General features: G+C 35.1%; 1 protein-coding gene across 1 annotated transcript in view; it reads right to left on the bottom strand.

The window, feature by feature from the left end:
- Positions 1-14206, bottom strand: part of LOC149537110 (DNAJ heat shock N-terminal domain-containing protein) — a 322115-nt gene that overhangs the window by 200563 nt on the left and 107346 nt on the right. The window contains exons 6-8 of the mRNA XM_089807127.1: positions 12984-13066; positions 12676-12733; positions 11693-11806 (exon numbers count right to left, since the gene is read on the bottom strand). Of these exons, the coding sequence (XP_089663253.1) occupies positions 11693-11806; positions 12676-12733; positions 12984-13066 (255 nt within the window). The remainder of the gene's footprint in view (positions 1-11692; positions 11807-12675; positions 12734-12983; positions 13067-14206) is intronic.

Below are 14206 nucleotides of genomic sequence, written 5' to 3'. Positions count from 1 at the left end.
AATATTACCTATGCCAATGAAACATCAAACAGCATTTCATATGATGAATGCATTATTAAATGCATATGACGTTAATAAAGTGACTAGAACCCTTGCACTAAAAGGCAACTAAATCATATACAGATAAAGAAGGGAGAATCTATGAACTCTTACATCCTAGGGGTGGCTAGTCTAAGAGACGAACTTGCAAGTATGGGGAACATAATTGAAGACATAGAACTAACACTTATGGTTATAGATGGGTTACTAGATTCATGGGAAACATTCTCACAAGGAGCAAGAGCTAGAGACAATCTTCCAAACTTAAATAGACTTAAAGGAGATTGCCTGCAAGTAGAATCTAGGAAACTTAAGAAAGGAGGAAGATTGAAAATTGAAGATGAAGAACTTCATGTTCTCAATACAAATTCCTATAAAGGTAAGAAGAATCACTTCAAGAAGAAGAAGGGCAATCAAAGAAATGACAAACCTAAGAAAGATCTATTCAAAATAAAATACTTCAAATTTGAAAAACTTGGACACAGTAAATCTAATTGCCCTAAGAATACAAAGCAGCAAGTAAACTGTACTAACATTACTAGGAAAGAAGATAACTATGATCTTGAGAATCATGTATTGTATTCTATACTATCAAATGAAGTATCAAGCAACGCATGGGTAATTGATAGCGGATCATCTCGACACATTACACAATACAAAGAAGCACTGGACTCTATATCTGAAGAAGTTCATGGCAAAATTACCATCGGTGATAATTCCCCTCTTTCAATCAAAGGAATTGGGAATTGCACCTTGAAACTAAAGTTAGTTAATTCTCTACATCTCAAAGCAGTACTCTATGTACCAAGAATAAAAAGGAATCTAATCTCGGTTACAGCACTTAAAGATGATGGATATAATGTTGCATTCATGGACGGTAAAGTAATGACCTGGTCTAAGAACTCTTCATTTAAGAAATCAAAGTTGATTGGTCGAAGAGAGGGATACTTGTATAAATTAAATACAGAACCTTGTCAACCTATTCAAGCTTTAATTCATGAAGTTGCTGATATAAACGAAATATGGCACAAAAGGTTAGGACATCTAAATTTCAAAGCCTTATCAACTATGAAGAAGTTGGTAACTGGTTTACCTAAGTTCAATAAAGATCACTCAAGCATATGCAAAGGATGCGCTCTGGGTAAGAACACCAAAAGTCCATTTCATGAACCACTAGAAAAACTAACAATGTTTTGGAATTAATCCACTCATATTTATGTAGACCTATGTCTATTCCTTCTCTTGGAGGATTCTGGTACTATATACTTTTTATAGATGACTTCTCTAGAAAAACTTGGATTTACTTCTTAAAGTGTAAAGAATCATAAGAAATCTTTAAGAGATTTAAAGAATTCAAAACATCAACTGAAAACTTATTAGGACACAAAACTAAAACTCTTAGGACTGATAATGGAGGGGAATATACTTCAGATTTGTTTAAAAAGTTTTGTAAAGAAATAGGAATTAAGAGGGAATACATTGTTCCTTATAACCCACAACAAAACGAGGTAGCAGAAAAGAAGAATAGAACAACTACAGAAGCAGCAAGAGCTATGATATTTGATCAAAATTTAGAATATTATCTTTGGGCAAAAGCCTCTTGTAATGCTGTCTATATTCAAAACAAGAGTCCTCACTCCTATCTTAAAGATAAAACTCCTGTCTACTAAGGATAAAACTAATATAAGTCATCTTAGGATTTTAGGGCATCCAGTATATATACATGTTCCAAAAGAAAAGAGAGCTAAGTTAGAACCCTTCAAGAGGAAAGGTTTTTTTGTCGAGTATAGTGAAACACCTAAAGCATATAGGATTTTCATACCTAGTCAGGAAAACATTGAACTTCCTAGGGATGTAATATTTGAAGAGGATTTAGCATTCAAAATAGCCCTAAGTTCTGGAGAACCCTATCCCTTACCTAGTTCTGAAGAAAATACCGAATCTGAGTTTCAAAGGGAGAACATTGTAGAAATTCAAAATGAAATTCAAAATTTTAATCTTGAGGAAACTCAAAATCCAAAGAAATGACCACTTTGGGCCATTAAGAAAGTAAAGCAAGCACAAGACTTCGCTACACCATCTGGAATCTTCAGAAAAAGCAAAAGACCCAAAAGATTTTCTAGTTATGAAGCAAACATGAGTGATTTATCTAAATCAAAACCAACCAATGTGTCAAATGCTATTAAACATACAGCTTGGAAGGATGCTAGACAGAAGAATACCAATCCATTATTAAGAATGATGTTTGGGAAATTGTTCCAAGAACTGAAGGAAAATCCGTTGTTTCTTCTAAGTGGATATTTAAAATCAAACATGCTGCTAACAGTAGCATTGAAAAATATAAAGCCAAATTTGTAGCCATGGGATTCTCTCAGAAAGAGGGAATCGATTATGAAGAAACCTTTTCTCCTATTGCCAGATACACCTCTATAAGAGCAGTCCTAGCTATTGCAACATCGAAGGGATGGAAAGTACATCAGATGGATGTAAAAACAACATTTCTAAATGAAAAGATTACAGAAGAGTTATATTTGGAGCAACTTGAAGGATTTAAAACTCATAACCCTAAAGTTTTTGTTTACAGGCTCAAGAAAGCTCTCTATGGGCTTAAACAGGCTCCAAGTATCTCACCAACTTAGGATTCTCCAAGAATGACACTGATCCAAATCTATATTATAAAAGGGATAAAGATGATATGGTAATTTTGATACTATATGTTGATAATTTACTAATAATAGGTGATGATCATCTTATAGATCAATGCAAGAAAGATCTAATCAGAGAAATTGAGATGAAAGATTTAGGACTCCTTCATTACTTCCTGGGACTGGAAGTATGGCAGAATTCTAACAGCATCATACTTAATCAAGGAAAGTATACATTGGACATTTTGAAGAGATTTGGTAAGTCGAACTACAGGCCTATGTCCTCTCCAATGGAGACTAATCTACATAAACTTAAGGAAGCAGCAGCAAAATCACCTCCCATAGACTCTACTCTTGTAATGTCCCCTGTTAGATATCTTGGTAATTTTAGGACAATGTTATTATAACTCAGATTGTGATGGGTTCCTAATTCAGAGATTGATATGGTTATGACTTATTTGAGCTTTTGACCCTCACTATTGTAGAGTGTGGGGTTCCTCTTAATATCAATTTATAGCTCCAATAGTTATTCTATGTAAATGTAAATGATGTGTTGTGATGTGAGAGAAATATATTCTTCCTATTGATTGGATATATACCAATTGGATGCTCTGGTAAGTATAAGTATTTTCTAAACACCAATAATATTACACTTCCCTCTTTTGATGCTTTTGAATACATATTTAAGAGTTCCTTAAAGAAGGTAAACTTCCCTTCAAACTATGCAAATATGAATCAGATAGACTGTGTAATGTTTTCCAATCATCAATTGTAGAGATATTATTATGATTGCCGGACTAATAACTATGCACAGATCTGCAGATTATATGCCTTACCAACTTGGTGATGTGGGTGTTATCGCCTTCTCTTATTTTGTTTCCCAAGTCTTGCTTCTTATGATTATATTTATCATGTGCTCCGATTCATTGTCTTATGTTTATATCTGACTTCGAATTGGTAATACATATATGAACTCGGTGATGTTTCCAGTATATTCAACCGTGTGGTATGCCAGTTATTTCTAGGAGAAATATGCTAGATATGATGTGATTAGGATATTCCCTCTTTCCTGGATGATACTCTCTATCCTTATCCTCCAAAGTCATCAATCCCTACTATTACTTGGTGGTTCTAAATCGAATCTTCTTTCCTTGCTAGGATGGAGTGTACGACAACTTTGCTTCAGTCTATTATGCCCTCTTTGTTTACTATCAGGTCTTCTCTATTGCTGATTGTACGCTGCTTAGGATGATTGTTTGTTCTAAGTCTGAGACGGTATGTATTTGTTCTTTTCCTCCTTTCGGTGCTCCAATCACTTTCACTTCTCCTATGTTCGCCCAGGGTATATATCTGTTCACCTGGTACTCTTCTCGTTCCACGCTTGTATTCTTTGGGTGTTGCAAGGAGTATTTCTTTGTCGGCAACGTCTGCTTTGTCTGCGATATCTGGATTGTCACTTCCTCCGCAAACTTTGGCGTATGCTCTGTCGTGATCCCCTTTGATATTTTCCTATCATTATCCCCCCTTTCCCTTTTACACCTGATTCTTCCTTTATTATATATGTATTCTCCCATTTGGAATAGTCACATCCCTCTCCAAATATTACTAATGATTAAATTTAATTATCATTGATTTATTAATTTGATCACTATACATTCTTAGAAATATGTGTTATGGAATTACATTATATTCATTAAATAGCGATTTAATATTTGTTATTATTATTATAATAGAATCTTATTTGAGAACGGGGACATTAATATAATAATATAATAATATATCATATTATTATATTAATATATTATTTATTCCTATCATATCCTCTTATTTTATTAATATAATATAATAATATATCATATTATTATACTAATATATTATCATATCCTCTTATTTTATTATATTAACACTACAATTAATAATTTATTATTAAATTGACTCCTTATTTTGTTCTTTATTATTAAACTCTTAAGAGGCAAAATAGGGGACATAACTCTTTACAGGCAGATGATTGGGTCTCTTATGTACTTGGTAAATACAAGATTTGATATTTGCTATGCTCTTAATGCCTTAAGTCAATTTATGTGTGAGCCAAAGGAGATTCACCTAGTTGCAGTCAAACACATTTTGAGATACGTACAAGGCACTCTTAATCTTGGGCTCAAGTATGAGAAAGTTGACTTGGATTTACATGTGTACACAAACACAGATTGGGCTGGAAGTGTTACTGATAGGAAAAGCATTTTAGGATGTTTCAGTTTAGGCTTAGCGCAGGCATCAATAGCACAGAGTTCCACAAAAGCTGAATACATTGCCACAACAATGGCCTCTCGGGAAGCAGTTTGGCTCAAAAGTTACTTGTGGGATTATTTGGTCAACCCATGAATCTTACTATTATTCATTGTGATAATCAGAGTTCCATCAAGCTTTCTGTGAATCCACTTTTTTATGACAGATCCAAGTATATTACCATTATGTAAGAGATATGGTAGATAGGAATATTGTAAAATTAGAATACATTTGCACTGTAGATCAAACAGCAGATATTCTTACCAAAACTCTCTCTCGAGTGAAGATAGATCACTTCAGGAAAAGACTTGGTATGGTTGAATTGTAATACATTTGTAACGTTCCTTAATTATTAATAATTTTTTTATTAAAATTATTATTGTAAGGCTATTGACTGTTATGGGCTTCACCATTTGTATTCATTATTTAAGAGGTGACAATCTCTGAGATAATGAACACTTGTATAAAAGACATTATGAGAGATGACGATCTCTTAGATAATGTGCTGAACAAAAGAGAACTATTGTCAGATCTAGATGAGTTCAAAATCTTTTTGTGATGTAGACATTTCTATGCCTATTAGTCACAACTTGGATAAAGGAAGAATTTAATCATTCTCCGGATGTTATCCTGTGTTTTGGTAGATCTTATCTTAGGATCATGTTGTGATCTAGGATTGCCAGTACCTATGAGTCACAACTTGGATTGATGAACAATTTAATCATTCTTTGGATTTTATCGTGTATGTTGCATTCCATGCAATACTTATGACTAGTATGAGTGATAAATCATATCACAAGATGGTATTATGACAATATCATGTGTTCTATGATACCACATGCTTAGAAGATTCAAATAGATATAGAGTATCAATCTATGCTTATTCATCTTGATTGATGTTGCTAGATATGTTATCTCTCAATATGATTATCAAGTTAAGAGGGAGTGTTAGTTCTATGCAACTTCAATAACATACTGATCTGATCAGCAGATCGTACATGATCAGATAAAGCATGGACATCCTCATGTAGGATTTTCCTATTTATAACCCTTTATGAATTACTTTATCGGCGTCTCATTTAGGAGCATTAAATAATGTTTAGTTTGCATAGTTGTTAAACTTTGTTTGCTATCTAATTTGATCTTATAATAGAAGCCAATCTTGGAGGATAATTATGTGCTTATTATAAGGGCCAACCTAGAAGAGCCATGTCCTTTGTAAGGACATGCCTCTTGGGTTTAATATAAATATAGGATAAGTATGAGGATAGAGAGCACACAATACAAAATAAAGTCTGCTCCTCTACATTACTGCCTTATTCGAATTATTGCAGAGTAAGAACATTTCCAAAGTAGTATTTATACTATTGATAAACACTTCAAGTCTGAACTAAAGAAGATCATCTTCAGCAAGCAATAAAGAAGGTATTATCTCAGTCTGATTTATAGCAGAATTTGCAGAAACTTAAGAAAGGTTACTATTCTAAGCAGGGTACCTGAACACTTTGTAGTTTCATAGCATTGTGGTGGCATCAATAAAGCTTCCAGTTTGAGACTTACTAATTATAGTACATCAATCGTGAGACAGCAGCTAATTTTGGCATGTCATCTAGGCGTCAAGTTTTATGCACAAGCACTTGGATTTTGTATGGATTATTAATGGGATTTATAAGCCATATTAAAATTTAGCAATCATTAATTTAGTGGATTAATGATTAAATTTTAAGCTTATTATAGAAGTGTTGAAAGCACATTAATTATTGTTTAATATAGTTAGTTTGGATATCCAAGTATGGATGGGAAATATTATTAATTATTAGAGTTCAAAGCCAAAGGTATGCAACAAAAAGAAAAATATATGAATCCAAATTCACATGAAGATTAATTTACTAAGTTACCGATTCGGATGCGGATTCCGAAGCGGATTCCGGAAGCGGATATGGGATGCGGGGATTTTTTTTTTTTTGGATGCGTATGCGGGAGGAAACGTATATATATAATATTATAATATTAACATATGCAACGAAATGCAAGAAAAATACAAAAAAAAATCATTTGATAAAGCATAATATGACTATGAATCTATGATACTTAACAGTTAATTGAACCCTTAAACAAAATTCAAGATATTTCAAAATTCATATGATATTCATATATCAATATCAATATGTGCTTGTCCAACATTAGCGTTTAGTCTTGACTCTTAAACAATAAGTTCAAATAGGTCATGTTCAAGATTCCAACAAAATAAAATTTAAAAACATGGTAAATGATTGAAGTCTGAAGATTCAATCAATCAGAGTCTGGCTCTGAATCATAGGGATTTGCAAGAAAATCCACATTCTCATTGTCATCTCCAACTGCTGAAAGATCATTTGAACCAAGCATGGTTCCACTTATGCTAGATGCACCACGTGCCACACTAACATCATCACTGTCTCCAACTGTAACAAGATCATGAAGTGTTGCATCCAAATCTGCACACTCAGGGGCTACATCCCAAAGCTTTGTTGCCCCTTCCTTGTAATGATCATTCTTACGTGACAAAAGACGCAAGTTGGTTTGGACAAAGACCAAGTCCTCAGCTTTCTTGGAGCCTAACCGGTTGCGCTTCACCGAATGGATAAAGGAGTATGTACTCCAATTCCTTTCAGCAGTAGAAGAACTAGCAACCTATATAGTTGTCACAAAACATACAAATGAAAAGCAAATTAATTTTATAGAATGTGTGAAACACTAAATTCTACAATGCAAGTGTAAACATAAAAATTTAAAACAAATTTACAAAACAAAATAAAAAACTTACTTTTGATAGGACTTTGATTGCAAGAGGTTGAAGATGCTTGAAAGGTTGACCATACATGTACCACCATGTGATAGCTCCCATTCTATTTTGGTCCTTTAGTGCAAATGGAGAATGCTTTAACCTCGAAGCAAACAACCCAAATTCTTCCCTCACTTTTTCATGCATTTCTTCCAGTGGGAAGAGTCTTGAAAGGGCTTTGTGGCACCCCTCAGCAACCTCCTCATCCGCAAATGGTGCAACTCTATCCGGCATACCAGCTATCTCCTCACTATAGTACCTAGGAGATAAGGCATATGCAAGGAGGTGCAATGGGGTAGTCATCTTATTCCAGCGATGGTTGATAATTGCTTGCACTTGTTTGCATAAGGCTTCACATTGTGTGGGGTCACTCTCATGTGCTTGTATAGAATGTTTTACCTTCTCAACCATGGTGTCTATGCCATCATACACATCCCCTAAGCAAGGTGTATCTGTATCAGCAAAACGGAGCATAGTCATGATGGGCTCGGTGAAATCCAATACATATGCCACACAAGCCCACCAACTCTCATTCAAGATCAAATTCCTGATCCTTTGTGCTCTTTCTGAATTTGAGATCTTCCATACACCCCATTGATGACCGATGACCATTTGACTTAATGCATCTTTTACCTTGAGGAGTCGTCTCATAACGATTGTATGAGATGCAAAACGGGTCTCAGCAACCTAAGCAAGTTAACAATATGTCAATTGACAATATAATTGTAAATTTTAATTTTTAACTAAATTACAAAACCATGAAACTTAGTAATTTAAAAAAATTAATTTACCTTCAGCAACTCCAATTTGGAGTATGTTCTAAAAATGGATTGTGACATGTGGTGGTTGGTCACAAACATCTGTATGTCCTCCCCCTCTTCATATATTTTCTTCACCCAATCTACTTCAGTGCCAATCCTCTGCATGATCAAGTTAAGGGAGTGAACAGTGCATGGAGTCCAAAAAATATGGTCATACCGACTCTCAACTAAAGCACCCGCACCCCTGCAATTTTTGGCATTGTCAGTGACCACCTGTACCACATTCTCACTACCCACCATCTCAATGGCCTCAATGAGAATTCTAGAAATGAATTCCGAATCCTTCACTTGCCCTTCACAATCAATGGCCTTCAAAAACATTGCCCCTTTGGGGGAAGTTGCAATCACATTAATCAGTGGCCGGTTTCTTGTATCCTTCCAACCATCTGACACAATAGTTAGACCCGGAGTTTTCCAAAATTTTTTGATTGGTTGAAGGTCTCTCTCTATATGTGCCCTCTCTTGTTGCAATAAAGTTGTACGCACCTTTTCATAGCCCGGGCTTGTGTAGTCAGCTGGTGATTCTTTGATTGCTGCCACCATTTCCTTCCAATATGGTGATCTCACCAAGTTGAAAGAAAGCCCATTCGCATAGAGGCAACGTGCAATAGCTTCATCAGCGCGGTCTCTTGCCCCCATTTTAAATGCGGTGTCCAATGGGCCTCTTTTACGGGTTGAAATTTCCACTTCTTCCTCATCCTCTTCTGGCACAGGTACCTGCAAGAATGGGTGTTGGGAGGATGCCATTGGTTCAGTGGGTGTCTTTAGCTTGCTCTTTGAGGAAGGACCTTGATGGTAGCTTTTTTTTGATCTATTGATCAATGCATCAGCAGCTTCTTGTTCTCTTACAAATGCAAGTATTTCCGCGCTAGTCATCCCAGTACCATTTTTGCCTTTGCACATTCCAAATCCTTTGCCAGCACGGCCCATAAAATGAAGCTGCACTCGAGAATATGAGCTATTGAAAGGTTTTCCTTTGTCACTTTGACAATAATTGCACTTCCAATAGTATGAGCCACCTCCTGAAACCTGTGATATCCGTGTTGTATGTCTCCACAAAGGAGAACCTACATCAATTTTAAAATTATCAGTCCCTTCCCCTCCTTGGCCCCCCACTGAACTTTGACTAGCACTACCACCGGTATCCATTCTTGTCTAGTTTTTTGCAACCTATTTTATAAGAAAATAAATAAATTTTAATTAGTTCCTAACAACGATGAACATCAATGATCATGCATACAAGTGGAAAGAAGTGAGAAAAACTACTAAAATAGATACCCAAAGTTGCTTCTACATATCTTTCAAAAAAAAAAATTTGAAAAAAAACTTTAAAAAAAATCTTCAAGAACTTAAAAAAATCATCAAAAACTCAAAAAAATTCATCTAAATACTCAAGAAAAGGATTGATCACTTACCTTGAATGGTTTAAACTTCTTTGAGAAAGCTATCTCTCCCTCTTCGATCGATCCTCTTCGAAAATGCTGAACTTAGCTTCACAATGGAGGAGTGGCTGTAGGTGCAAACAAAACTCTAAAATGACTCTTGTGAATGCTTCTATGTTGTCTTCTAGGGTCGTTTTAGGGTTTTATTGTGAAAAAATGCTTTAAAAAATGTTTTTAGTCACATGTTGTTTCATAGTTTTAAGTTAAAATATACTTTATTTTATTAATTTTCCGCCTAACTCCCGCAGATGCGTCCGGATGCTCCCGGATTCCCTGCGGATGCTGCCTGGAAGCCACCCGCAGGCATCCGGAGGCTTCCCGCATCCGTCCGCATCGGATGCGGAAGCCAGGCCCTACTGGCACGAATCGGTATCTGAGAGATTAAACGTTGAAGCCAGGGTGACGGATTTGGCAAGAATGAATTACGAAGGAATGAGAATAGCGCCACACTCACCCACCTACATGTGTTTATGACTTTGGTGTTTTAGTGATCGATTTGCAAGGGTTCCTGAATTTCAGAAATGGAGGATGTGATAATTCTTCTTGGTCATCACACTTTAAATTGGTTGTTCTCCACCAATGAATTGTGCTTGAAAATGGTCTATCTCATAACAATTATTGGGCTCTGTGAGTGTTTTTTGAGGGATAGCTTTCACTCTGAGTTCAATTGCAGGTTTGAAATTTTTAGATGCTAGATACATATTGCAGGAATTAATTTAATCAGCGTACATATTCCTAATTGCTGTGACTCCTCATAGCGGTGAAAGATTTATTTAATAGGCTTGTTTTTGGGAGCTGAATATACCAGGAGAAGGCATGGCTCAGTCTCATTAGTGCAGACACTGCACATTTGGTCCTCCATGTCAAAGGAAATGGCTTCATCAGATATTTGCAATATCTCCAGACCCATTCAGCATTGATAGTTCGGAGAAACTGCTTCTTCAGCTACGGAGACTTTGTCTCAATTAATAGGCTTACTTTGCATGTTATAGATCCACAATACATTTTCTTGCATCCACAGCAAAGCTGGGATAGAATTTAGCGGCTGCATTTCTCTTTGGAGATTATGATTGACATACCATCCGTCATTCCAGGTTCATAAATATATTCTGCACATAAACTGTGTCTCATATATTATATATCTTTTGCACTGTAATCATTAGCTTTGTAAATATGAAGTGAATAAGCTTGGTGAGCAGAGCTTAAATTACATTTGCAATTTCCATGCATTGTAGTTGTTTTGTTGCAGCAAAAATTCAAAAGGTGCATATCTGGAATGAAACAATAATAAACACACTAAAATATGGAGCCAGAATTGAAGTTAAAACCCGTTGGGGTTCCTACAGGCAATGCCCAAGTAGGGCCTCCAAATAATATCCCATAACAATCCTGTGTATTCTTTTTACGTAAAACTTATGTGTCAAACAAGGCATGCACTGTTTGCAATAAATAAACATTTTCTGATATTATTGAAAAGCACACAAAGTTCCCAATCCTATCCTCTGATGCCAAAGAAAGATTAGAACATGAAAAAGTAAAACAGTAAATTGTTATAATCCCGCTTAAGGAAGGTTAAGAATCCAATCTTCTTTTGTGCAAACAAAACCAAGAATTTAACAAGATATCATGAATTACCATATCGGAAGAAAGGGTGTCCAATAACTTGATTTCTTTCTGCCAGATAAGCTGCTATCTGAACTTCACCAAGTTCTACTTTTCCAGTGTTAGCAACACCATCCAGCCAAGAAACTGATCACCAATATATTTTCAAATGAGTTCAAGGATCAAACAGATGGTAATGAAATTTATCTTGAAAGAAGCTAAACATTGAATAAAGTGCTAGGACATTTTCAATATCATAAAGTGAGTGGTAGTCAGCAAATGGCTGAATCAATGTCAATGTTACAGCTCCAAGTATGCCTTCACTTGAAAGAAGAAAATCAACTCATTATCTGACCACTTGAGAAAGGTGAATGGATGAGATAAAATGCCATTACACACTTCCCCATTCTATTTCTTGCAAATTTCCTGAATTGCTAACGGTAGATGCCAATTCTCCCTAGTATTCAATACAATTAAGTAGGGTGAATATCTGACTAGGCTAATAGGTATTCTACGAATTTTTAATTAATACATGCAAATATTAATCAACAAACCTCACCAATGCTCTCGCCATCCAAAAGCATATTTTTCACTGTCCATGGGAATGAGTTGGCCAAATCCTATTACTTTGATATTAAAATATCAGGTCAAAGTAGGTCAAAAAGTACTGATTCTAAAATTTGAAGTGTAGAACTTTGAATTAAAAAAAGAGGAGAAGAAGATATCGAAGACCTAAAACCCCCAGGATATTTCAGTGTGTTTTATAGTATCGATATAAATATGCAATCTACAGACTACAACAGTTAACTAGGAAATAGCAATATGCAAGAATTTAGTATTCTCCATACATTGTAAAAATGCAACATCTTGAGTCTTTATTACTTCTCTCATATTGCCACTCAGTAGACATCACATTAAAACCCATTTTTCATATTTATATATATTTAAACTTTCTAGAAATAAATACAAAAGCTCACAGACAAGATGAGAAAATTATTTCCCTTTCAATGGCATACCAATTTTTTTCCAATGAGGTGAAAACTTCTGGCAACTTGCACTCCCCAGAGAATAGATCTAATTGAACATAAAGGTCATCAGTTCATAACAAAAAACAAGGAACTCATCAATTCTACTCAATGAAGATGTTGGTGAAATATTACAAGATGGTAGAAACAAATACATCTTCTTGCACTATGAAACACGAATGATATTTGATTCCAGAATTATACCAGATTTTTGTGCTAAATAATGTTGAACTAAATTATCAAAACTAAACTTAATGGACAACTCATAGGCAGAAACATGTTTGGTGTAAGTTCAGTACCTGAATCAACCAGGTCATTTCATCTCGAAGCACAGCTCCAAAATTCTGAGATGTAAGAACTTCACTATCATCATCCCAGAAATCTAAACATACAGAACAAAGATCGTGCATGTCATTCACAAATGATATCTGTACTTAAATACACCCTATGCTAGATAGAGAAAAAATATTCACTATCAGAAATATGCACACAATTGTAACACCGTAATACACACAAAACAATTGCCACAGATATACATGTTGCACACGTGTTTGTATTTGTTGTGAGGTTTTCACACCATTGCAAATGGGGACCCCCTCTTTTTCTGGTAGGTTTGGTGGTTGGGGAAAATTTGCCAACAATTTGGGTGCAAGAGGTTGTATTTGTGTATGTCTAAAATTTTGCAAAGGTTCGGTACTAAGCTGGGCTATAGAAGGTTATGTTTGGTTTAAAATTTTAGAAACTTGCCAAAGTGCCAAAGAGGGAGGGTTTGGTTAAGTTTGGCTAAGTCTAGGAGATGGAACAAAATAGGAGGTGATGTTAATAGAGGAGCTAAATTTGGCCAAGTATAAAAAAAATTGGATCTGAGACATATTTCAATACCGATGTAATTTTTGTCTATTCTTGAGCTGACTTGATTTTCTACCTATGCAATTTTCATCTCATCTTGGAGCTGAGTTTTTCTTTTTCTTGCATCTTAAATTTTTGTCTCATCTCGAGTCAAGTATAAGAGGCATCACGACTTTAATTTCAAACTAGGAAAACCTATTTTACATCAAATTTATTTTTTTAAATTAGAAAAAACTTGAGAAAAAATGACAAAAAGGCAAAATAAAATAAAATAATAAATGAAAATGGGATTTAAATTGAGATGAGATTAAATTTATCTCAATTTTGCAAAATGAAAATGGTGCAAATTTCGATGAGATTGGACCAGACAAATGCAGATCAGGTCCCAATCAATGAGGCACGTGGATTTAAAACAAGTTTAATGGGCCCATCGATGAGATTGGACTAAACAAATGTAGATGAGGTCCCAATCAATGAGGCACATGGATTTAAAACTAATTTAATGGGCCAAATAACCAAAACGTATGGCCTTTTTGGTGTCCATGTTTGGATAAATCTTGGTGCAACACTTGAGAGGAAGATGCAAGCAAATAATTAAATACAAAGTTGCCACCAAATTCAAGGTTGTTTAAAAGATTTTGGAAGATTATTAAGTGCAGATTGGGACACTGAA

Source organism: Cupressus sempervirens, chromosome 10 (assembly GCF_028749045.1).
Source record: "Cupressus sempervirens isolate cs-2001-9-10 chromosome 10, ASM2874904v1, whole genome shotgun sequence".
Taxonomy (NCBI): domain Eukaryota; kingdom Viridiplantae; phylum Streptophyta; class Pinopsida; order Cupressales; family Cupressaceae; genus Cupressus; species Cupressus sempervirens.
Note: the sequence above shows the minus strand (reverse complement) of the source record. Positions and strands in the feature narration are given on the sequence as shown.